The sequence below is a fragment of the Tenrec ecaudatus genome, chromosome X, assembly GCF_050624435.1.
Source record: "Tenrec ecaudatus isolate mTenEca1 chromosome X, mTenEca1.hap1, whole genome shotgun sequence".
Lineage (NCBI taxonomy): Eukaryota > Metazoa > Chordata > Mammalia > Afrosoricida > Tenrecidae > Tenrec > Tenrec ecaudatus.
Window position 1 is genome coordinate 1,470,001 of NC_134548.1, and position 24,301 is coordinate 1,494,301.

At 47.9% G+C, this 24,301-nt stretch overlaps 1 protein-coding gene across 5 annotated transcripts; it reads left to right on the forward strand.

The window, feature by feature from the left end:
* Positions 1–9,451: 9,451 nt before the first annotated feature.
* Positions 9,452–23,425, forward strand: LOC142435045 (uncharacterized). Of its 5 annotated transcripts, none has more exons than XM_075539660.1 (6): positions 9,452–9,671; positions 11,030–11,184; positions 12,555–12,787; positions 15,235–15,367; positions 16,346–16,493; positions 17,192–23,423. In XM_075539660.1, exons 3-6 carry the CDS (start codon positions 12,770–12,772, stop codon positions 18,792–18,794), a joined length of 1,902 nt encoding a protein of 633 aa, XP_075395775.1. In that variant the 5' UTR covers positions 9,452–9,671; positions 11,030–11,184; positions 12,555–12,769; the 3' UTR covers positions 18,795–23,423. The 5 variants fall into 5 exon arrangements, with proteins under 5 accessions (XP_075395775.1, XP_075395774.1, XP_075395773.1 ...); XM_075539659.1 differs by lacking the exon at positions 9,452–9,671 and adding an exon at positions 9,808–10,650; XM_075539661.1 differs by lacking the exon at positions 9,452–9,671 and adding an exon at positions 10,670–10,862.
* Positions 23,426–24,301: the final 876 nt, after the last annotated feature.

Here is a 24,301-nt window from a genome sequence, read left to right on the forward strand (position 1 = left end):
GTGCTCCTTGTATACGTCTTTCCCCGTCTTACAGAACGTTGAACTCTCTGGATGGCCTTTGTTAAGTGGTTTGTCACCTCTTGCGTCTCTGGTCTTGTTCTCGATGCGGAAGGTACAGGCTGTGCTGACCCAGTCTTGTAAGCTAACGTAGGGACAAGCCCTTATCTAACGAATCTCAAACGGGTTCGAGAGGGTACCATCTGCAAGGGAAAACATCGATACAAAGAGAAATGAAATATACAAAGAGATACAAGAGAGATAGACAAGAATTAGGGCACCTGGGTCCCTGCAGAAAGTCACTCCAGGGCCCAGAGGTGGGGGCTGATTTTAGGAATTTTAAGAGCTGCTTTTCAGGAGAAAGAGCTCATATTTATTCGTGAAAATTCAGAAGAAAACATGGGGCTTGCCAGGAGGGGGTTGGACTAAGTCAAGATGCAATTACCTTGATAATGGGTTATGTCAGAGCTGAACATGTGCACTTAAAAAAATCATTTTATTGGGGTTACATGTGGCCGTTTGTGGGACATCTCCAGGATCTGCCTTCAAGTGCCTCTAGGGACGGTGGAGCGCTTACCCACCACCCCAAGGAGGTTATGTACCTGTCAAATCTGCCCTTACTGTACATGTATGGGAACTCGTGTTGGGCAACGTAACCTACGCAAAGGATACCAAAATCCAGAAGGTAAACTCACTGCGGCAGGGGATTCAAAGTCCATCCGTACTTGTCTAGCACCAAGTTCCTTAGGCGTCATTGCTAAAAAACTCTCTGATTATGAATCGATTCCGACTCCTTGCTACCGTGTTGGGCACAGACCTGTCCCTGTGGGTTTGTAAGATTGTAAAATTTTCACCAGAGAAGAAAACCTCCTTTAACTAAGGGTGGTTAAAACCCCTCAAGTCAGATGCAGCTTTTAGCCCCATCCCTGCCTTCCTCAATATAAGTGGGATGTGATGGTTGAGTGTGTCAACTTGGCAGGGCGAGGAATCTCAGTGGTGTTTGCATGGACTCTATAGTCGCCCCCCATGATGACCACCTGCCTAATGGAATCACTCTCCTGATGAGATCTTCCCCGAGGAGGAAATGAAAGGTGGCCTCCTCACGCTTGTGACCTATATCTAACATATCCAGGCATTCTAGCGAATCTCTCCTGCAATTTTCCGAACCTGGGTCTTACATCTGGACATCACCTGATCTCATTTTTAGGGCCTTGAGCCTGGGCCTTCTGGTTTGGGAGCCTTAGACTCTAGGACATCAGTCAGCTGTCTGCAATCTTACCTGCCGACCCTGGGTCCATCCACATGCACATCCTGCAGCCTGTCATTTGATTGGTTGATTATGACTTCGTGCACATGGAAACCTAGCAGCATGACATCTGATTGGTTGATTTTGGCTTCATGCATAAATCTAAGCAAGTCTCCAACTTTACACCTCACTCAAGGAACAGAAAACTGATCAGACTCTACAACTGTAAATCCATTTCTTTCTGCAGACACATAAGCTTCTGTTAATTTGTTCATCTAGAGAATCTACCCTAAGACACGGGATGTCACAGTATTTTTCCTGTTGTTACTGAATATTATCTCTTGGAAGTTTCCTAGCACAGCGCATAATGTGACCAAGCAGAACACTTTAGTGAGAGATGTAGCTGCCGTCAATCAAAAGCAGAACCAGCTTTATGGTAGGGGCATAATTGGTCGTCTTGAGGATGTAAAAGTGTAGGCTGGCATCAAGCCTGTCAATCATCTCATTGCCTGAGGGGGCCTTCTGGTCTGGGAACCTCATCCCCTCTCTCAGCTGTCACCTTCCTGCTGTTGAGTCACAGCGACACCTACCAGAGCCTGAAGATGCTTCCACCACCATGGAGTCCACAAGACTCTGCACCCACTGGCCGGTGAACTTCCTGCATTTTGAATCATTTCATTTGACTGCATGAGTCTGTACAGGGATTTATGGACTCGCCTTAGACTTGGGGATTGTAATCGGACTGAACTGGGATGCTGTCTTGATACACCATTTTTCTTGATAGAAAGCTCTTTCTGATACATGAGCGTCACCTGATTACATAGGTGAGGAACCTGCTCTGTATGAGACAGGTATACACTGGCGGGTATTGTGGAGAAGACATTGCCCCTGAGAATGTGCATCTGGGCAGGGTGCACCATCTCGGGGCTGTGGAGGAGCTCCCCATCACTCGTGGTCGTGTGCCAAGTACAGTTGGCATGACTGGACAGATCAGCACCACATACACTGTCTTCCAGGTCCTGAGTTCCTGTGTGAGTCCAGGTTAAGGAGAGAAACACATCCAGAGACACTCATATGTGTATAAGAAAGAACTTTATAGACGAGAGCAATTGAATATTGAAGAAACATCACAGACCGGTCCAGATCAACCCTTAAGTCTGATATTAGATCATATGTCCAATATCAATCTATAAAAGTCTTGTTCAGGCTCAAGAAACACATGCAATGACGCCGGATGCAGGAAGATCACAGGCCAGTCGGTGGGAAGTCTTGTGGATGCAGTGGCGGTGTAAACATCTGAGCACGGACAGGGGTCTCCATGTGGCTCTTCCAGGCCAGGGCACTGGTGTAGCTCCATGTGTTTGTCAGCTGCAATGTCTCCCAGGGAGTGAGCCTGTGCCCCACCTCCAGTGAGCTCTTTGTCTCCATGACGCCTCCAAATGAGGTCATCAAGCTGCAACCTGATTGACAGGCTAGACTCCACCCCTTCACTCCTAAGAATCAAAGCAACAACAGATGATGTAACTATCACAGTTCCCCAAAGAAACCTAACACAAAAGTTGATTGCATGAGAAGAAGCATCCATTAAAATCTTAAATAAAAAACAGCAGTTTATAAAGGCTACTTCAAAAAATTTTTATGGAATTGTCAGATTTTATTCTTTAATAGTTAATTGGCAGGATGTGGGAAATAGATTTCTCCCAAGTCGTCTCCCCCACAAATATATTAGATTTAAGACACTGCTTGCAGCTAATGGTAAATGGTTGTCAAATTACCTCCCTGAAGGCAGTCAGCTGCCAGACTACTGTCTGGTCCCACCACAGGTAGGCCCCACTCCCTGATGTTAATGACAATGGACTATTTCCCCCTAAAGGCTTAAGGCCCTTAGTCTGGTTCCTGTAGGTGGGATTTACACCCTACTGGTAATGGTTTCTATAGTGAGCCAGAGAACCGGTCAAACCAGCTCAGTTATATCCAAAATTAAGCCACGTCCTTGAATCTAGAATGCGCCCATCTTGTCACATGTATAACCCCAATCCCTCCTCTTGCTATAGTGTGTGCACCCCTAGGTTGTCCCCCTCCCATTACTGCATTACCTATAGCACAAGCCTTTCCTGTGATGTGTCTTCACCTGTAACTAGGTGGCTTGCACATCCCCAGAGAATATAAAAGCCTTGGTTAGCAATAAATTTCTCTCTCTCCCCACATGGGCCACCAAGCGGGGCTGAGGTGAGCATGCTACCATGAGATGTGTCTCACTCCATTATTTCAATCTTTCCTCTCTCTCTCATGCTCTCTACGATTTTACTGTCATCTTTACCTATTATCGCTGTGCAATTGCACCTACCAGACCCGTGACGATGTGTTAGGGGCTGGTCTTCCCTGACAGCATGACTCAGATACAATGCAATTAAGCGTTTAATAGTATTAAGAAGAGTTGTGCAAGCACCAGCACAACCTATCTCAGGACATTTTCGTCTTGTCCTTATTATTAGTTCCCAATGTACCCCCTAACCTAGGTGTCCCCTGCCATGGGCCCAGGTAATTATTCATATTCATGCAGTCTTTATAGATTTTCCTATCCTGGGATTTCACATACAAAAATCGCACCAAACACAACAACAACAATAAACAAAACTAACCATGACGATTCAAAACAGAGAAACACTTCAAACAAAGAAGTAAAAATATTTAGAGACCGCTTCTGAATGAATCAAAAGGTGGATCATGTGATTCGGTGCTGTGTCTTATGCGAGCAACATCTGCCCTCACCGACCTGACAATGTTCTCTGTTTGATGGCAAGGCTCATCCCTAGACTGCGGCTAGAGGGGATCCACTGGAGGCCTCATCTATGTGGGGACCCTACATTTCGGGTTTCCACTACCACTTATAGCCCTCCGCACATTTGGTGATCACAATTTATCTTGGAAGGAGAAAGCACCAAAGCCTATCGAGGCGAGCACTGCAGTCAAAACAAAAATCACTTCTCCCAAAGATACAGAGCAGGTCTCCTGATCCCTGTTGTATCAGTCTCAGTACTTTAGAGAAATAAATCCACAGCAACTCGTGTATAAGAGCGAGTTTTATATAAAGGTTAAGTGCATCAAGAAAACATCCCAACCCAGCGCTGCCCAAGCCCACAAGTCCAACATTAACACACAAAGTCCTCCTCCATCTCACAAAACAGACACAGTGACGTCGACTGCAGGAGGAAAGCTGAGTCAGTGAATGTGTAAGCATCTCAGCGCTGGCAGGGGTCTCCACACGGCTGCTCCAGCACCCAGGGCTGCATCAGGGTAGGTCCATGTGGCTTCTCCTTGGGGATGTCTTGCAGGAAGTCAGCCTTGCCAGCTGAAGCAGGGAACTGGCTAAGGCAGCTGCACCCTGGTCTGACCATCACAAAGCAAGAGACCCAAGAACTAGAAAGGTGAGGCTCAGTGAGCCGTTTATCCCTCTGCCCTTCAATTAGCCCCACCTGTGTTTATCGGCCAGGTTGGCACAAACAATTAACTACCTCCACAGTGAAGAAGTAGCAACGAAAATAATGTTATGGTTGGGGGGTCACCACAACAAGAGGGACTGTATGAAAGCGTCGCAGCGTGAGGAAGGTTGTATTTCACTAGGAGACAGGGCCAGCTTGAACGATCCAGGGAAACTCTGCAGCTAAGTAAACAAAATTCGGGAGAGTGGTTTGTGTAAGTCCCATGGGAGGAGCCTGTGGCCGTGGGTCAAGTCAGACCTGACCAACTATTCTAATTTCTTTGAAGGGGCGAAGACACCCAGTAGCCGGCTAGCTTAAGTTTCTGGGCTAGAAAGGGACTTGGAAATGAGAACTGTGTGCCAAGTACTGTGCTCACTGCAGCTCCCGTTCACAAAAAGACACCGCTGGGCAGGGATCTGTGGCCTTTTATAAAACTAAAGGTCTGTCTGCAGTGAAAGACCTTGACCTGGACCAGGCCTATGGCAACGGATTGGTGAGAATGCCTGAGTTAGTCTGCGTAGACTAGAGAAACAAATCCAGAGACGCTCGTGTGTGTAAGAGAAAACTTTACATCAAAGAGCAATTGTTTCAGCTTCAATCGGTGATGTGACAAAATAAAAAATAATAAAAATTAAAAAAGAAAGAGCAATTGTACATTGAGAAAATATTGCAGCCCAGTCCGGATCAAGTCCATCAGTCTGATTTTAGCCCATCTGTTTGATACCAGTCTATACAGTCCTCTTCAGACTCAGGCAGCTCATGCAATGACACGGATGCAGGAGGATCACAGGCCGGCGGGTGCAGAGTCTTGTGGATCCAGTGGCCGTGGAAGCATCTCAGCGCCGGCGTGGCCTCCACGTGGCTCCTCCAGCTCCAGGGCTCGGGCTCATCAGCCTGTCTCCATGCGTCTTGTCCACAGGCATGTCTTGCAGGGAGAGAGTGTGTTCTGCCTCCAGTGACTGATGTATCTCCTTAGTGCTTCCAAATGAGGTCATCAAGCTGCAACCTGATTGACAGGCTGGACTCCACCCCTTCATTCTTAATATTCTCAAGTTGACGCCAAAATGATGAAACTACGATCATTCAAAACAGGACAAACATTCAAGCGAAGATTCTGAGAATGAAGCGTTTGTGAGTGGTGTGCATGGCCGGGCTGATAGCACGAGGTGTGAGGTAGCTGTAAGTAGGGATTTCAGTTGGAAGATATTCTTCAACCCTCAAAGAGCCATGGGTCAGCCACCTCGAAGAAAGTCCGAGATGACTGAAGCTGAGAAAACAAAATGTGGGTGATGGCTTCTGTGATAGCCCCACCTCTGCCCCCTTGGAGGAAGCAACTGCAGGTCATTGAAAACCATGCCGACCAATTTACCAAGCAAGTAATAAGAGAGTCCACCAACTAGGAGAACATCTTTAGCAATGACACATCAGACAAAGGCCTTATCATTAAAATCTTCAGTACTCTGCTAACCTACAATAAGAAAGAAACTAATTGCCTACTGAGGAGGTGGGCAAAGGACCTGAACAGAAGTTTCACAGACTCTGATAACCAAATGGCCAATGTACATATGAGAAAATGTCCTGATTGACTAGAGGAAAGTCAAAGGAAATAGAGGAAAGAACTGGGAGGCAAAGGGCATTTACAGAGGTGTAAATATAGGCATGTACACATGTAAATGTATTTTATATGATGGTGGGGAAATGGATCTATGTGCATATATTTATAGGTTTAGAATTAAGGTAGGTGATGGATATTGGGCCTCCACTCAAGTACTCACTCAATGCAAGAACACTTTGTTCTATTAAACTGGCATTCCATGATGCTCACCTTCCCGACACGATCACTGAAGACAAATGGGTTCATAAGCAAATGTGGTAAAGAAAGCAGTTGGCGCCCAGCTATCAAAAATTACAACATCTGGGGTCTTAAAGCTTGAAGGTAAACAAGCGGCCATCTAGGTCAGAAGCAACAAAGCCCACATGGAAGAAGCACACCAGCCTGTGTGATCATGAGGTGTCAAAGGGATCAGGCATCAAAGAACAAAGAATCATATCATTGTGAATGAGGGGGAGTGTGGAGTGGGGACCCAAAGCCCATCTGTCAGCAACTGGACATCCCCTTACAGAAGGGTCATGGGGAGGAGATGAGCCAGTCAAGGTGCAGGGTAGCAACAAGGAAATGTCCAACTTTCCTCTAGTTCCTAAATACTTTCCCCCCCACTATCATGATCCCAATTCTACCTTGCAAATCTGGCTAGACCAGAGGATGCACACTGGTACAGACAGGAACTGGAAACACAGGTAATTAAAGACGGATGATCCTTTCAGGACCAGTGGTGAGAGTGGTGATACTGGGAGGGTGGGGTGGGAATGGGAAACCAATTACAAGGAGCTACATGTGGCCTCCTCCCTAGGGGACAGACAACAGAAAAGTGGGCGAAGGGAGACGTCGGACAATGTAGGATATGACAAAATGACAATAATTTATAAATTATCAAGGGCTCATGAGGGAGGGGGGAACAGAGAGCGAAAGGAAAAATGAGGAGCTGATACAAAGTGCTCAGTAGAAAGAAAGTGTTTTGAGAATGATGAGGGCAACATATGTCCAAATGTGCTTGACACAGTGGATGGATGTATGTTTTGTGATAAGAATTGTACGAGCCCCCAATAAAATGATTAAAAAGAAAAATAAAGAGAATGTCCCCGATCATTAGCCATGACATAAATGCAAATTAAAATAACTCTGAGATACCCCCCACAACACCCTCAAAGATGTCCCAATTCAAAAATTCAGAAAGCAACAATTGTTGGAGGGGCTGTGGTGAGACAGGACGTCTCATCCACGGCTGGTGGACCTGCAGGTATGTACAGCCACTATGGAAATCGATTTGGCGATTTATAAAACAGATGGAAATGGAGCTACCATACAACCCTGCAATCCCTCCACTGGGCATATACCCAGAAGAGGCAAGAAACAAACCAGGGCCAGACATCTGTGCTCCAATGTCCATCGCGGCACAGGTCACAATTGCAAGGAGTTGGAAACAACCCAAATTTCCACGTATGGACAAACGGATAAAAAACTGTGACAAAAGCATGCTGACTGTTGTGGGCCATGGAGACCAGTGGCTAAGGTTGGTCATGAACCTGTGATTCAAACGGGTTCGGGAAGTGACAACCACGAATCCGCGGTGTCAGGAGATAGCAGCTTGTCTGGAACAAGGTACGGAAGGTTTTGAGGATTTTTAGACATAGAGTTTGCTGTGCTTGAGGAAGTCCCTGCAAGCCTGTGATACAGATGACCCGCAGGGCATCTATCTATAGGTAGATCTTTCAGCAAATCCGGTGTTTGTGCGAAGTGCCAGTGTCCCTGGGGGGGAGACTGCTGTAAAACCCACCACATATTCCTGAGACGTCCCTCTGTCAACCGCACAAGAGCAAGCAGCTTTGTACGTGAAAAGCGGTGCATTGCGTCCAATTCATGGCGTCTGCTACTGCGGACAGACAAGAAGCTCAGGGTCAGCAGGTGCATGTGCAAGTCGAAACGGAAGAGAAATGTGATTTCTTCCAGCAAGCGGCCATCTAAGTCCCTCATCAACTAAGCCCACGTGGAAAAAGGCTGCAAGCAGATGGCACCAGGATCGTAAATGAGAAAATCCAAATGCAAAGGAGGGAACGGAGTCAAGGGTTTACATTCTTATGGCTCTTTGTGCAGAAGGCTGTGGATGACAGCGGAAGGCCCAGATCCAAGTTCAGGGTCGTCATATGGAATAAATCTTCAATGTGTCTGCTCTGACTCCCCCCAGGGATGAGTCGCCTTGCTACCCGAGGGAGAGCAATGTAAAGGTGATGTTGGCAGATGTGATCAGGTGGAAATGCAGCATGGCATCATTTGATCTCACTTTTTAAAAAATTGTTTTATTCGAGGCTCACACAACTCTTATCACAATCCGTCCATCCATCCATCGTGTCAAGCACACTTGTACATTCATTGCCCTCATCATTCTCAAAACATTTGCTCTCCACCTAAGCTGATTTCATCTTTTCTAACCACTTAAAGGTTGTTTCAGTTTCCAATATGTTGGGGTTTTTTTTAAATTGAAGTTTTCCTCTGTATTGTCCATTTAAAAACGGTTTGTTCGCTTCCTGCTCCTTTTGTATGATTTTCTGAGTATGAAATCCGGGATCGGCCAATGTCGAGAGAGCAATTGGATGGATCATGACCTTGGGGCGATGGGAAGGGGGTCCAGCAAAGAAAACCTTCTGAAATCGCCGCTGGCGATGCCGGCTGCACACTTCTTCGTAGGACTGCACGATTGCATTTGGCTTCCATCGCCATTTGAACGAGAAGCAGATAGCAACCGAATGCACCGCTGTGTCCTGCATTGCAACTCACGGTGGCTCTGCGGGGGCCGGGGTGGAACTGCGCCTGCGACCTGGGAGCCGGTGACTCCTTGCTGGAGGCGCCCTGGGGTGCGCAGGTGAATTCTGACCTGGGATCCAAACGGCCTGCAGTTTGAAAGGCGCAGCGTCTCCGAGGAAGAACCAAGGGCAGCAGCCCGCTGCGGGGAGTGGGCACCACTCAATGGCAGCGACTTGGTCACCTCTGAGCAAGACGGTCCAGAGTTACAGCGCTCCGTTTGCCGCACGGAAGCCGGAAGTGAGGCACCGAAGGGGGCGTGGCCAGCGAAACCGGAAGCGGAAGTCGCTCTCGTCCGCGCTCATTTCTTTCCCCGCGGAGGCCCCGGTCGCAGCGGCGATTCCGACGCGCTCCTAGTGCGCGGGGCAGCGCCCCACAAACCCCGCGCGGGGCCCGGAACGCGCCCCCCGACCCTGCCAGCCCCCCCGCCGCCGCCGAGGGCGCCCAGGAGCCGGGTGGCAGCGGCGTTGCTCGGCGCGCGGGCCGGGGACCCCCTGCAGACTGGGTTTCGGGGTGCGCCGTGGTGCGAGTGCGTGCATCGGGCGGGGTGCAGATCCGCGGGGTGCGGGGCGCCGGGTGCGGCCTGCTGACCCCGCGCCTCCTTTTTAATCGCAGTCGGTGCCCGCGGGTGGGAGCGGGGCGGGTGGGTGAGGGGAGGGCTTTTCCGTAGGAATCGGGGTGCTCGCAGGGGCGCCATCTGCCCGTGCACCTGGCTGAGGTGGGGGCGCGTCCGATTGCCGTGATTTCAATGCACATTTAGGCCCTTCCTGCGCCCTGGGCCGCTTGCAGGTCTGATAAGCTTTGGGGGGTGCTTATGGGGTATCTCCCCAGGGGCAAGGGGGTGTACGCCCCCCGGGACCCCAGAGAACCTTTGCAGCCGAGAAAACAACAAATGGGGGAGTGGTTTGTGGGAGGCCTGCCCTACGTAGCCCACTGATGTCTTTGCAGGGAGAAGACACGCACTGGGCACCTCTCATTTCTGCCCTGGAAAGGGGTCTTGCAAATGACAGGCACTGTGACCCACGGACTGTGCTCCCTGCATCTCCCAGTCCCACAAAAAACGGCTCCTCTGGGCAGGGGCCTGGTGCTTGTGGCCTTTTGCAAACCTGCAGGTCAGGATGCAGTGAAGTAGCCTGTGGCCATGCACCGGTGGGAATGCCGCCCGGGCAGAGATTCAAGGGGAGATGGAGAGAATGAAGTGTTTGTGAGCTGCGTGCACGGCCGGGCTGATAGCACGTGGGGTGAGGCAGCTGTAAGTGGGGATTCCAGTTGGAACAGATTCTTCTGCTCTCAGAGAGCCACAAGTCAGCCACCTCGATAAAGCCGGTGTCTGGCCTGACGAGCCTGTTAGGAACAGGTTAAGGAAGCGTTTGAAGATGTTTGCATATAGCTTGGTTGTGCATAAAGACCCTCGTGCAAGCGTGTGATCTACCTGGCCCCAGCGGCATCCGTTGGTAAATCTCCCCTTGCAGGATCTCCAGAACCGGGAATGCTGCTTCCGCTTGCATGTAAGTCTGGATTACCTGGGAAGGCTTGAGATGTGAGTTTTGACTCAGGAAGAGTGAGGCTTTCAAAATCACTACAGTAAGCAAGGTCCTGGTAGTTTTTTGGTTTTTTGTTCAGGAAAACAGTAAAGGTGAAAATTCATGACACTTGACCTGATCCTTGAATTTATTTTTTTGAGAAAGTCGTCAAAGAAGAGATGGGCACTGGGGTCAAGGTGAGGAGAGAGAGGGAATCCGCACACTCAGACCGAGAAGTGAAAGCCGAGGAGTCAGCTGGCAAGGGGAGCAGGGTGGAAAGAAATGGGAATTCAGGCATGAGTTGTGCTTTCGGGAAAACCGTAAAACCAAACTCACTGCCTGGTGTGTTGCCCCCTACTTCTAGCGAGCCCATGTGATGGTACAACGTCCCCGTGAGTTCTTGATGTGCCCTGTTTCCGAGCAACCACGGCTACAGTGACTACTGAGAGTTAGTGACCGGGAGTCAGCTCTACATGAAGTCTCCCCGGCCCCCAATACCGCACAGACTTGGCTTGTAAGGTATAAAACCACAAGCAGGGGGAGCCGATCAATCACTGACTTGGTCACTCACACAAGGTGGGAAGACTTGGAGGGGAATTTCCAAGGTTGGCACACCTGGCCACTGTTGATGTCAAAACTGGTCGCTGTGATGGGAGGTGTGGGGGTCAGGGTCTCAGTCAAGCTCAAGCAAGTTACACCGGCCAAGCTCAGCTGGCGAGGCATTAAACACGAGGGTATTTACCGAGGCTAACTCTTAACAGGAGGGAAAAAGCCTTGTCTTTCTCCTGAAGAGCTGGCTGGTGGTTTCGAACTGCTGGCCTTGTGGTTTGCAGCCCAGTTTGAGAGCACCATCCCCCTCCCCCCTTAGGGAAAGCGTGATGTGTGTTCAGGTTTGTTCTAGCCGCACATCGTGCTCAGGGGTCCCTCCCAGATTTCTCAAAAACCTAGGGAGCGAACTAAAAACCACATCATTGTGAATGAGGGGGAGTGCAGACTGGAGACCCAATGCCCATCTGTAGGCAACTGGACATCCCCTTACAGAAGGGTCTCCTGGAGGAGACGAGCCAGTCAGGGTGCAGTGTAGCAACGATGAAACATACAACCTTCCTCTAGTTCTTTAATGCTTCCCCCCCCCACCCACCCGCACTATCATGATCCCAATTCTATCTTACAAATCCAGCTAGACCAGAGCATGTACACGGGTAGAGATAAGAGCTGGAAACACAGAGAATCCAGGACAGATAAACCCCTCAGGACCAATATTGAGAGTAGCAATACCAGGAGGATATGGGGAAGGTGGGGGTCGAAAGGGGGGACCAATCACAAGGATCTACATATAATCTCCATGCTGGGGGACAGATAACAGAAAATTGGTTAAAGGGAGACATCAGTCAGTGTAAGACAAGAAAAAATAATAATTTATAAATTACCAAGGGTTCAGGCGGGAGGGAGGAGAAAAAATGAGAAGCTGATACCAAGGGCTCAAGTAGACAGAAAATGTGTTGGGAATGATGATGGAAACATGTGCTTGACACGATGGATGGATGTACGGATTGTGAAAAGAGCTGTACGAGCCCCCAATAGAATGATTTTTAAAGCAACAAAACTTACGATGTGTGTACAGTGCATGGCGGGAGAAGGAATGTGCGTGGCAAAAAAAGAGAGCATGCAGTCATGGATGTATTGCTGCGGAATCAGTGGCATGGAAGGTCATTAAAGCTCAGTGGAGGCTTCTAACTTCATGGAATGAGCGCTGGAGGCTGTAGCTTGTACGCTGGCTGCTGGAGCCTCCTCTGCCTCCCCTGCAGTCGCCTTGGGTTGCAGCCTGAGCCTGAATCAAAGACGGCCATGCTGTGTTTTCTCAACACTGCTTCCTGTCCGTCCCTCAGGATCTCCAGGGCTTTGCTGCGACACCAGCCTGGTCCAGTCAGCTGGGGATCTCACGCCACCATCTTGCACATCCGTGATCCGAGGAAGGATTCCCATCTCAGAGAGGGGTGTGAACCAGGTGTAATTCATCCTCCGAACGGCTCCCATGCTCTGTGTCCGCTCCAGTTCCTCTTCCTGACCTGGCTTCTTGGGCTCGGAGACTACATCCCACAGGATGTGCAGCCATAGAATGGTGAGTTCTTACCAACAGGGATGCTCAGCATAAGTGGGGACGCTGGCCTGATGGGCACCGGGGGAGGAGCCGTGCTTTCTCAAAGAGGGGAAGCGGCCAGTCGTTGGCAAGGACCTGAGCCCTGGGAGGGATCCCGAGTTCCTGCTCCCTGGTCTCTAGAACCGTCTTTGTAAACACGTGGCATTAAGATTCGGGTGCCTGGGTTCCCCTCTCTCGGACTCAGACCCGGCTGCCTGTGGTGGCTTCATCCCCACTCAGGACTGGGTGCTCTGTGCTGAGTGTCAGAGTCTGTTCCAGACTCTGAAGGTGCAGGAGCTCTGTCTGTGGAGACTGAGACCAGCCATCCTGAGACTACCTACAGTCTTCTTGACTTTCCCCCGGCACTGGAGCATTTTCTGTGTAGCTTGAAACGGCACTTCCATCTCTCCCATGGTGTGACAAGCTAGTGAAGTGGGGCGGGAGGCTTAGTTGAGCATCCGGCTGATGAGGTCTTTCATGGGGCTGCTTCTCTTGGTATTAACAAAGGTGTGGTGTGATGGACAGTGAGTTCACGTGGATCTTTAGTGTGTGTGGGATCTCCCGGCAATATCTTCTTTTTCCCCGTGGTGATTGCTTTGCCTTTTAGACTTCCTGTGTGTGGAAAGCAGAGATTCCCACCTCTGAGTCGTGGTCCTTTTATCTATGTCTGGATCTAGTATTTAATCCATGTCGTTATTGATACTATTTATTTTTGTCCTCTAGAGGGTTGAAGAAGAGCATAAAGTAAAAAATAGAATTATTTTGGTAGAGAAATTCTACTAAGAGATGTCGGTATTTAACTTCTTGGGCTTACAGTTTCCTTTGCAAGAAGACTTGTAAAGACGTTGGTGTCTTGCCACTGAGAATGTTAATGGACTGGAGATCAGTGTCTCAAATTGCGTTGAAATCCTGGTTTTAAGTCATATAAAAATTGACTCTAAAGCTTCACGAAGAAGGTCCTTAAAGATTTCTCTTAACACTTAGTGAGTCGTACTAGAGCTAGTAACCCCTTAAACATTCTTAACTATTTACAAGTATTCTCCTGCATAAACTAAAATATTATTCCTGGGTACTGTGTTTAGAAAGAGAGCCCAAGTTTTATACTTCTGTGATTTTTTAAAAGGTATCACACCATTTAACAATGGTTTTAGATGTTTGCATTGCGTGGTTTCATTATAAGAAAAGCGAATCTTTCATGGTAACTTTCAACATCTGTTCATTTTCATCGTGTCTTTAAAATTAGCATGTTTATTGAAAAAAAATTTTTTTCCCAGCAAGTAGTTCTCTCCAAGTTTGAAACTCAGTATAAACCACACTCATGGCCTGTGAGCTGCAGATGAGTGTTGTGTCCCTTTTACCAGCTTAGGGTCCAGAAGCTCGTGATTTCTAAAGTGATTATTGTGCCTCCTTTGAGATTTTCTGAAGTATGAATTTGCCTGTATTCTTGGCTGGCTTTCCCCTTAACGTGCTGAGCTTACCTGATGTGTTAATCCGGGCACACAAGAGAAACAGATCCAGGAGACTCTCATGTGCATAAGAAAGAGGTTTATGTACAAGAGCAATTGAATATTGAGAAAACGTCCCAGCCTGATCCAGATCAAGTCCATAGTCTGATATTAGCTCATATGTCCAACACCAATCTATAAAGTCCTCTTCAGACTCATGCAGCTCATGCAATGACGCTGAATGCAGGAGGGTCACAGGCCAGTGGGTGGAAAGTCTTGTGGATCCAGTGGTGGTGGAAGCACCTCAGCGCTGGCGTGGCCTCCACGTGGCTCCTCCAGCTCCCGAGTGCTAGTGTAGCTCCATGTGGCTCATCAGCAGGAATGTGTCACAAGAAGTGAGCATGTGTCCCACCTCCAGTGAGCTGTTTATCTCCTTAGTGCTTCCAAACGAGGTCATCGAGCTCCAACCTGATTGACAGGCTAAACTCCACCCCTTCCCTCTTCAATCTCAAATTGACAGCAGATTATGTACCTACCATGCTTGATATTTTAAAAGTGTAGCTTCGAGTTTTGTGGAAGAATTCCCTTTCAATTTTATTTAAATGTACCCTCTATGCTCAGAGCACCTGCAGCCGCTGCTCATGCATCTCTTTCTGTGAGCAGCCCGACAGCAGGGGCTCTCAGCCGAACTGTGCAGAGACCATCTATGTGTGTGTGTGTGTGTGTGTGTGTGTGTGTGTGTGTGTGTGTGTGTGTGTTAAGCCTTGAGGAGGAGATAGAAGCCATGAGGGAGTCAGTGTGGGCAGTGAATGCAGGAGACTGACGTCGGTGCCCTGCAGTAGACCTTGACCTAAGTAGAACCCAGAGCATGCTGTCAGGTCCCTCTAAATTCTGACCTCCCCAAGGTCTGAGCCTCTGCATTTGTTCCTGCGCACCCTGGGGTGCCTGGAGCCTCGCTGACCCAGGATGTGTGGGATGTTTCAGGACTCTCAGTCGCAGTTGATTGCGGATGTGGCCGTGGTTTTTACCCAGGAGGAGTGGGCGTTGCTGGATCTTCCTCAGAAGAAACTCTACAGCGATGTAATGATGGAGACACTGAGAAACTTGACGTTTGTGGGTAAGATCGACATCCTGGTGTGTGTTTGTGCGTGCGTGTGCGTGTATGTGTTTAAATGGTTTTACTGAACAAAAAAAAAGTCTTCATTAACCGTGCCTCAATATTTGTGAAGAAGGTTGGAGTGCGCAGTGTTTGGTAAAACGGGCCTGGTCTCTTTTACTTGGACCTGAAATAACCTGATTTCACGAGGAACATAGAACTGTGTTAATACAGTGAACTCTCAGGTGTCTTGTGACGAGAAACTGAGTCTCTTTAACTGTGTTCAGTAGCGGCATTTGCTCCACACTCACTAGGATTCTCTAAGAGGATGATTTGGATCTTGTAGAGAATTTACTGTGTTGATCCCAAGTTGGACAATCTCATTTCATTGGAAATAATTCTTACCCTGATTCAACCTAGGAGGTTCCTAAATGGAAAATACTGGTTTGGCATGAGGGACATGTGTATTCTCTGCCGTGCCTTTTGCTGTGCCTATTTCTCCGGGGATCACTTCAGTTTTTCCCATTTGTATTCCCAGAGGAACAAGAGAACACTCTTAGGACAGGGAACAGAAGTGTATTCCCAAGACAACTGTGTTGAGAAACACCCGGAGCAAGATTTATATGAAAGATCCTTCATCCGTGGAAGGATTTGCATTTGATTCGATCCATTTGAGTACTTTCTTTGTCTTGAAAACACAGCCAAAGATACCTGAGCTTGCTTAGATATTGGGGAAGACACACCTGTGATCAGGGAGACCCGCTTTCAAAGCCTCCTGCCTGTCACGTTCCGGATCTTTCAGTTCACCTCTCCCAGTGACAGCTATTTAACTCATCATTGATCTCGGCCCTGATGGAAATACAGCATCGAAAATAACTGGTCATCCATGGCAGAAAGTAGTTGAAACCGTGACATGCGGCTCGCTTTGTGCCCTTGCCCCTAATAATTCCTTTACTTTTTGTTTCAAATTTCGAACCCTAACTTGGATTCTTGGGTCAGTCTCTGAAAACGTGAAGGACGGTGTACAAGTATCGAGTGAACAAATCGTGCATTTCTTCACGGAAAACACCTGGTCCTCCCTGTCAGCGGAAAGCTCGGAATTCCATGTCAGTGATGCCCGGCGTAGAAACCAGGGCAGACACGGGAGGTGAGTGTCATTTGTAAAAAAGTATCAGTTCCTTCAAGAGAACATCCTAAAGCGTCTTGACATTAAAATAAAAACACTGGAACCTACTGGGCGTCCATTCCGCATCCCATGGAAACCTGCTTATAACAGTTCAGGAATTGTTCGCGGAAGGAGGGCAAGTGGAAACATTACGTATGTGTCTCCCTTCAGATTTTGACTCCAGCTCAGGCAGCCGTCAGTGTCCGCTGAAATCATCGAACATCTGCACCTCTCACCAGGTGCGCTACTTCCAAACGCTGCCTGTAATCACCAGTCTTTACGGATCCCGAAACCTCCGGGAGCCATCTGCCTGCATTAGCCTTCTTTCCATTGGCAATTCCTGAACTGCTGTGAGCTCAGTCCAAGCTTGGCCGCATACTAATATGTGTTCCTGTGTGTGTGTGTCCGTATGTGCATCATCTCAGCTGTAAGGTGTTTACGGAATTTCCTCAGGACAACGTTTTCATAACTGATTTCCTAACTATTTAAAAAACTACTCAGACACAATAATCAAGAAGTCCTCTATTTGATAAATTAAAAAACGACAATAACGCTGTTAATGGATAAATCCAATGGAACGTGAGACATGTTAGGGCAAAGAGCAGGTAAGTCTGCTGTGTTCGCTAATCTTGAAAAACAAGTGGATTTATTTACAACAGCATTTCGCTTGTTTTTCACAGAAATCCTCGAATGGAAAAACTCTGGGAAACGATTGAACGCTGCGGGAAAACCTCCCTCCAGGCTCCAGATCTGACTGAGACACAAAGCAGCCTTCCAGAAGGAAATCCGTTTCAGTGCGGTGCGTGTGGAACACTCTTCCTGGATCCCTCATCGTACCATCACCGTGTCGGATCTCGCCCAGGATGCAATACCTGCGGCTGGGATCTGTGTGGAGAAGCCAGCAGTTGTCACTTTAATGAAGCCGCCCCGGTCAGGACTCTTAAAAGACAGGAATCCCATATCCAGGAGCTACGTGAGAGGAAGGAATTCGGTTGCTTGACAACCCTTAAGAATCCCGGGAGGACAGCCTCTGGTGAGAGGCGCTCTGAATGCCGGAAATCAGGAGACGTTGTCTTTAATTTCTCAGCCCGTTGGACACACCTGAGAGATGACCACTGTGATGGTCAAGGATTTACCAAGTCCAACGGTGACCCGCCACCCCTAGTTTTACGTAAAACACCCGACGGCTTGGACAAGCCTTGTGTCGGCCAGGAATGTGGGAAGGACTTTAGACCTTCCTCCTCCCTCTCCCAGCCTGTGCAAACTCAGCAGGGAATGGGGCCTTACGCGTGCAAGGAATGCGGCAAAGCTTTCACGAGTTCCTCGTACCTTACCATCCACGGAAGACTTCACAGTGGAGAGAAGCCGTACCCGTGTCAGGAATGTGGGAAAGCCTTTCGGCATTCCTCCAACTTCATTAAACACCTAAGGATTCACAGCGGAGAAAGACCGTACGAGTGTAAGGAATGCGGGAAGACCTTCAGTGTGTCCGATACCCTTCACAAGCACACGCGGACTCACACCGGGGAGAAGCCGTACGCGTGTACGGAGTGCGGGAAAACGTTCATCACTGCCTCCTACCTTACCCGGCACGTGAGAATTCACCACGGAGAGAGGCCTTATGAATGCACGGAATGCGGGAAAACTTTCTCTAGTTCCTCGTACCTTACTCTCCATGGAAAACTTCACCGGGGAGAAAAGCCTTACGGATGTAAGGAGTGCGGGAAAGCCTTCGGACACCCCTCCAATCTCACGAAGCATCTAAGAAATCACAGCGGGGAGAGGCCTTACGCGTGCAAGGAATGCGGCAAAGCCTTCACCAGCTCCTCCGCCCTCGCGCTGCATCTGAGAGTCCACCGCGGGGAGAAGCCGTACGGATGTAAGGAATGTGGGAAGAGCTTCACGAGCTCCTCGTACCTGTTCATGCATATCCGACTGCACCGCGGGGAGAAGCCCTACGCTTGTAAGGAATGTGGGAAAGTGTTCGGACTGCCGTCCAACCTTACCAAGCATCAGAGGATTCATACTGGGGAGAGGCCCTACCCTTGCAAGGAATGTGGCAAAGCCTTCAGTCGTTCCGATAACCTGAGTAAACACAGGCGGACGCACACTGGAGAGAATTCCTATGAAAGTAAGCAGTGTGGGAAAGCCTTCCGTCAGCTCACGAAGCTCATGGAGCATAACTGGGCTCACAGTGGGAGCGGAGCTGTTCATGCAAACCGGGTGGGAGAGCCTTTGGGGATCCCTCCCAGCTTGCTGTACACAGAACACACTGTGGAGTAAGGTCCCGGAGAATGTAAGCTACGTGGGAATGTATCGTATCCTCCCTGCACATCTATTCACTCGCGGTGGAGAGGGGCGTTGGGAATATAAGCACTGCACTATAAATACTCCAGGAAATATAAGTACTCCAGGTTCTCCGTGGTTGCCTGTCCCATCACATCCAAACCCACGTGGAAGAGACAGAGAGGCATCATGAAATGTTAAAGAATGTTGCCGGGCCTTCAGCTGGGCTCCGTACGTAGTTGAATTCCCAGTGGAGAGACTGTGAATGTGGGCAGTGTGGGCAAGCTTTCACGTCTTCCTCACACCTTGCGGTGCGCAGAAGACCTCACACTTTGCAGTGCGTAGAAGGTTTTCCACTTGTGAGGTGCGGCAGAAAGGTTTTCCGGCAGGTCCTCAGCCCTCTCAGCGTAACGGGATTCACGGTGACTGGGGTCTTTTAGGTGTGAGGAAGGTGGGCGAGCCTCTGTGACACAGCGCCCCGCACTTAACATGGGTACACCCACAGTGGAGCGAGACGTCAGGCGTGTCGAGAACGCGGGAGACCGTGTAAGGATTCCTTCCATCCCTGTAGGCATGAAACGACTCACCGTGGGCAGTTGTCTTCTGAATGAAAGCCGCGTGGGAACGCTTGTAAAATATCCTCACACCTTACGACAAAACTACGTATCCACAACAGAGGGGCGGGAGCAGGGTGTCTTACAAGGGTCAGGAAGAAAGGACAGCTTCCCAGGCGGAGAAACCCCGTCTCTTATCGAGAAGAACGCCAGGAATGCAGGAGGTGCCGAAAGCCTCTGGTCACTCTTCACCCCATTTTACGTCCTGGAACTCGCAGCGAAGAGATGGTTGTACGTTAATAACTTTTTTGTAGGAAGGGTGTGAATTCAAGGGATAAGTATCTTCAGGAGAAATGACTCTTATTTTAACGACGCCGCTACAATCTTGGACCCTTTCTCATTCCAAGATAAATTGTGATCAGCGGAGATTCTGAAGGCCCAGGTCCTCGCATGGATTAAGCCCCCGCCGAATCCCCTCTGACCGTGGTCTAGGAAGGTGCAATGTGACCAGACAGAGGACGCTTGTCAAGTTGATGATGGCAGATGTAGTTCGGTGAATGGGTAACACCTTGCCATTTGATCTCCCTTGTGACCCATTTAATTAACTTGATTCCAGCTAATATTTTTAGCTTTTTGTTGGAGGCACTTCTGTTTTGAATGGCCACCGCTGTGTTTTTTGGGTGTGTATGAGATTTTCCTGTGCATCCAGGCCAGGATCAGGAACAGCTTTAGGAATTGCACGCATAATTCCCTAGTGCCGTGGAAGGAAGGGGAAGTCGTGGGGCAATTGGCCGTTACTAACGAGGCCGGAGAGGAGGTGTTCTGAAATCGGTTCTGGGGAAGGCGATGGTACAACTCTTCTTGATTTGATTAAGCACTTAATCGTACGGTGTGTGAGGTCTACGCCGATAAAGCTGTTCTTAAAAAGCCCGTGACCATTTCAAATAAAGCTTCGTGAAATCGCCTGTAGCAAATTCTGTGCGATGTGTTTCAGGGTTTCGATGGATGTTATTTTTCCCGCAGTCAGCTTTGGTTTCTAGGTTTCTGTGGGAAACTGAGGACCTGGTAGAACGTTTATGGAAGCCCTGCTCTCTACTCTCCTGACTACAGAGCTAGGCACGCCAGCCCTCGTGTGGAGGCATAAGGCTGAACTCGGCAGTGGGATCCCCCAAATCCAGGGTCCCCACGTGGATTAAGCTTCTGGTGAATCCCCCTATCCATCGTCTGGGGATGTGGCGAAGACAGCACTGTCGACCAGATGCCAGGTGTCGTCGTAGTAAAAGGTAGCACCTTATCATCTCGTCTCCCTCTTGACCCATTTAAGATTTGTGTTGATACTTTCTACTTTGGGTTTGAGGGTCTTCTTGGTTTTTGACTTGTCGTTTTTTGTTGCGTGTGCGTATATTTCGTGTGGTTTCCCTGTATGTAATCCAGGAGAGGAGGATCGATGGAGCATGCACTGATAATTACCTAGGCCAATGGCAGGGAAGGTTGGGGGTACATTGGGAGCTAACGAATACAGGGAAGAACATCATCTGAAATTGATTGTGGTGAGGGTTACATAATTTGTACTAATTATTATTTTTTAATATTTTATCGTACTAATTAGTAAGCGTGTTTTACGGTGTGTGAGTTACATTCCAATGAAACTTTTCTTTTAAAAGGCTGGGGCAATTCCATGTAAAGCTTCACGCTATAGCCTTTAGCCAATGCTGTTTTCTATGTCCTAAGTGTTTGATGGATGCTATTTTTCGTGCAACTAAATTTTGCATTAGGCTTCCGAGTAGTTTATTTATGTTTTTTGAGTATTGTTGACATTCACAAATCCAACAGTTAAATAGCGCAGTCACATCAAGAGGAGCTGTACGATCATCACCACAATTTTGGGATGTTCTCTTCGTTCTTAGACTCTTGGTCATTCACGCCCCAGTTTATGTTCACATTTCAGTGCACTTTCTTATTTCAAAGATTGCAGTTTCGCCTTTTAGACTTGGAATGTTGCTCAGAAGGCAGTAATTTCAGACTGTCGAAATACTTAATATTTTGTTTTTCTTACACATAATTACGACTCGCCGTTATTATCACTGTGGTGTCTGCCTCACAAAATAGAGGCCACTTGTCATGACAGACTGTTTTCCCACAAACTTTTTGAATCCCCTGTTAAGTCCCTCAGTGTTTAATAGGCTTTGCAGGGCTTGATTTGTACTTTGGATTGTATATGTGCGTGATGTCGCAACCTGTAGACTTAGATGTTATGCTGAACAAATATTATATTTTGTTATCTAGCATCTAATGCATTTAAAACTTAGCGATATAAAGTACAAAACATTATAGCAACATTATATTGTAATACAATATGTTGCATGCTATTTTCTATAACTTACAGCATAATATAAACTATATGACCTATATCTGAAACATAATATAGCGTATTAGTAAGGGTGATAATGTGTTATTATGTTAATTATACAATAGCATATGTGTTAGTCTGAGTAGACTAGAGAAACAAATTCACAGAAACTCATATGTATATGAGACTGACTTTAATATAAAGGGTAATTGCACATTAAGAAAGCATCCCAGCCCAGTGCTGTCCAAGCCCATAAGTCTAACATTGGACCGTATGTCTGACACCAATCCACAAAGTCCGCCTCCATCTCACAAAGCACATGCAATGATGCCGACTGCAGGAAGAAAGCCGAATCAGTGAGTGTGTATGCATCTCAGTGCTGGCAGGGGTCTCCACACAGCTGCTCCAGCATCCAAGGCTGCAGTGGGGTAGGTCCATGTGGCTTCTCCTCAGGGATGTCTTGCGGGAAGTGAGCCTTGCCAGCTGAAGCAGGGAACTGGCTAAGGCAGCTGCACCCTGGTCCGACCATCACAAAGCAAGGTGAGGCTCACCGAGCCATTTATCTCTCTGCCTTCAATTAATCCCACATGTGTTTATCGGCCAGGTGGTCACAATAAACCTTAACTATCTCAGCATATTATATAGCCTACACTGTACAACAAACAATTTCTTAAACTATTATATTAAAAGGGATAATATTCTATCGGATAGAGCAGTATGTGAGGGATTTCATTAGGTTTATTTAAAGTTCTTTCTCCGTGAGCTTTTGATGCCCGTACACTGTATGTTGTCATATGACTCTCATGTCCTTAATGCGTTGAAGATATTGCTGGATCCGTTCTAGACTTTCGCAATAAAGCTAATGTCACAATAAAACGAGTCTCACGGGTTTGTTTTATTTTACACCACAGTTCATCCCTTCCAAACCAGAACTCCATTCTCTCCCATCCTGATACATTTTCCAACCCTCTTAAATCCTGGGTTCTTATGATACAGGTTTTTAAAAGATGTTATTAGCGAGTCAATAAAATTTTCTGCAGTAACCGAGGGGACAAGTTGGTTTTGAAATAGTTTCCATTTTGCTTGATTCCTCTGCATTCTTTGGGACAGCACGGGTTCCTGTGTGCAGAGGCTCCCCGTGGCTGTGTGTTTTACAGGAGCTCATTAGTCTGAATTATTTGGTTAGTGGCTTTGTGCTTAAACACTTCCTCCGCCCCGGGGACCCAGTCGCATCTACGTGGCTGTGCATGTTGATGAGCTTATGAGAATGTGAACTGGGCAGAGAACAACCAGGCAGATTGATTTCGCAAATCAAGTCATTTTGAATCAGGGACGTGTATGATTGGTTCAGGTCCCTTTACTTTTCAAGGTGACTGGCCAACAGTGGTTGAAGCTCTGCGATTAGCTTAAAGGTTGGGGTTTCAAGTCCACGTAGTAGGATCGTGTAGAAAAGGCCGTGCCCATGAACATCACAGCCTGGAAAACCCTCAGGAACCCGCTTCTACTCTGCCAGGATCCACTCTGTGTCATTGGGTTTTCTTTTGTTTGGGGCTTAGGGTTCCTTTGACTTGTTTTTAATGGATGCCAGTGTTCTTGGATTTACTGGGACCATGTCTCAGAATATGTGGGCTTTCACAGTAACTTTAATAAGACTCATAGGTAGGCAAGATATGACAAAATAACAATCTATAAATTATCAAGGGCTCATGAGGGAGGGGGGAGCGGGGAAGGAGGGGAAAAAAGAGGACCTGATGCAAAGGGTTTAAGTGGAGAGCAAATGCTTTGAAAATGATTAGGGCAGGGAATGTATGGATGTGCTTTATACAATTGATGTATGTATATGTATGGGTTGTGATAAGAGTTGTATGAGCCCCTAATAAAATGTTTTTTTAAAAGCTGTAAGAGGCCCCAATAAAATGATTTTTAAAAAATAAATGAATAAAATAAAACAAAAAAAGACTCATAGGTAGAAGCATCTGTGGTACTTAGATAATCTGGTATCAATTTACAAAGGGTTGGAGTCCAGCCTGTCAATCAGGTCGCAGCTTGATGACGTCACTGGGAGGCACCATGGAGATAAATAGCTCGCTGGAGGCAGAGACAGGCAGACACTCTGCTTGTCTTCCTGCTGACAAGTCACATGGAGACTCGTGATGGAACCAGAGCCCTGGAGCTGGAGGAGCCACATAGAGACCACACCAGCACCGAGATGCTTTCACCACCACTGGATCCACAAGACCTTCCACCCACTGGCCTGTGATTGTCCTGCATTCAGCGTTATTGCATGTATTCCGTGAGTCTGAAGAGGAAATTATAGATTGATATTGGACACATGGGCTAAGATCAGACTTAAGGGCTTGATCTGGACTGGGATGTTTTCTCCATATTCAATTGCTGTTTTAGGTAAAGTACTTTCTTACACACACATGAGTGTCTAAGAATTTGTTTCTCTCGTCCACCCAGACAGGCAGGAACCCTGGTCCACTGTGAGGTGGGAGATGGTCAAGGAATTGGTTGCTAAGCAAAAGGTCATCTGTTCTAACCCCCAGTCTGTGGGCGGAAAAGGAGATGCTTTGTTTCCTTGGAGGTTTGCAGCCTAG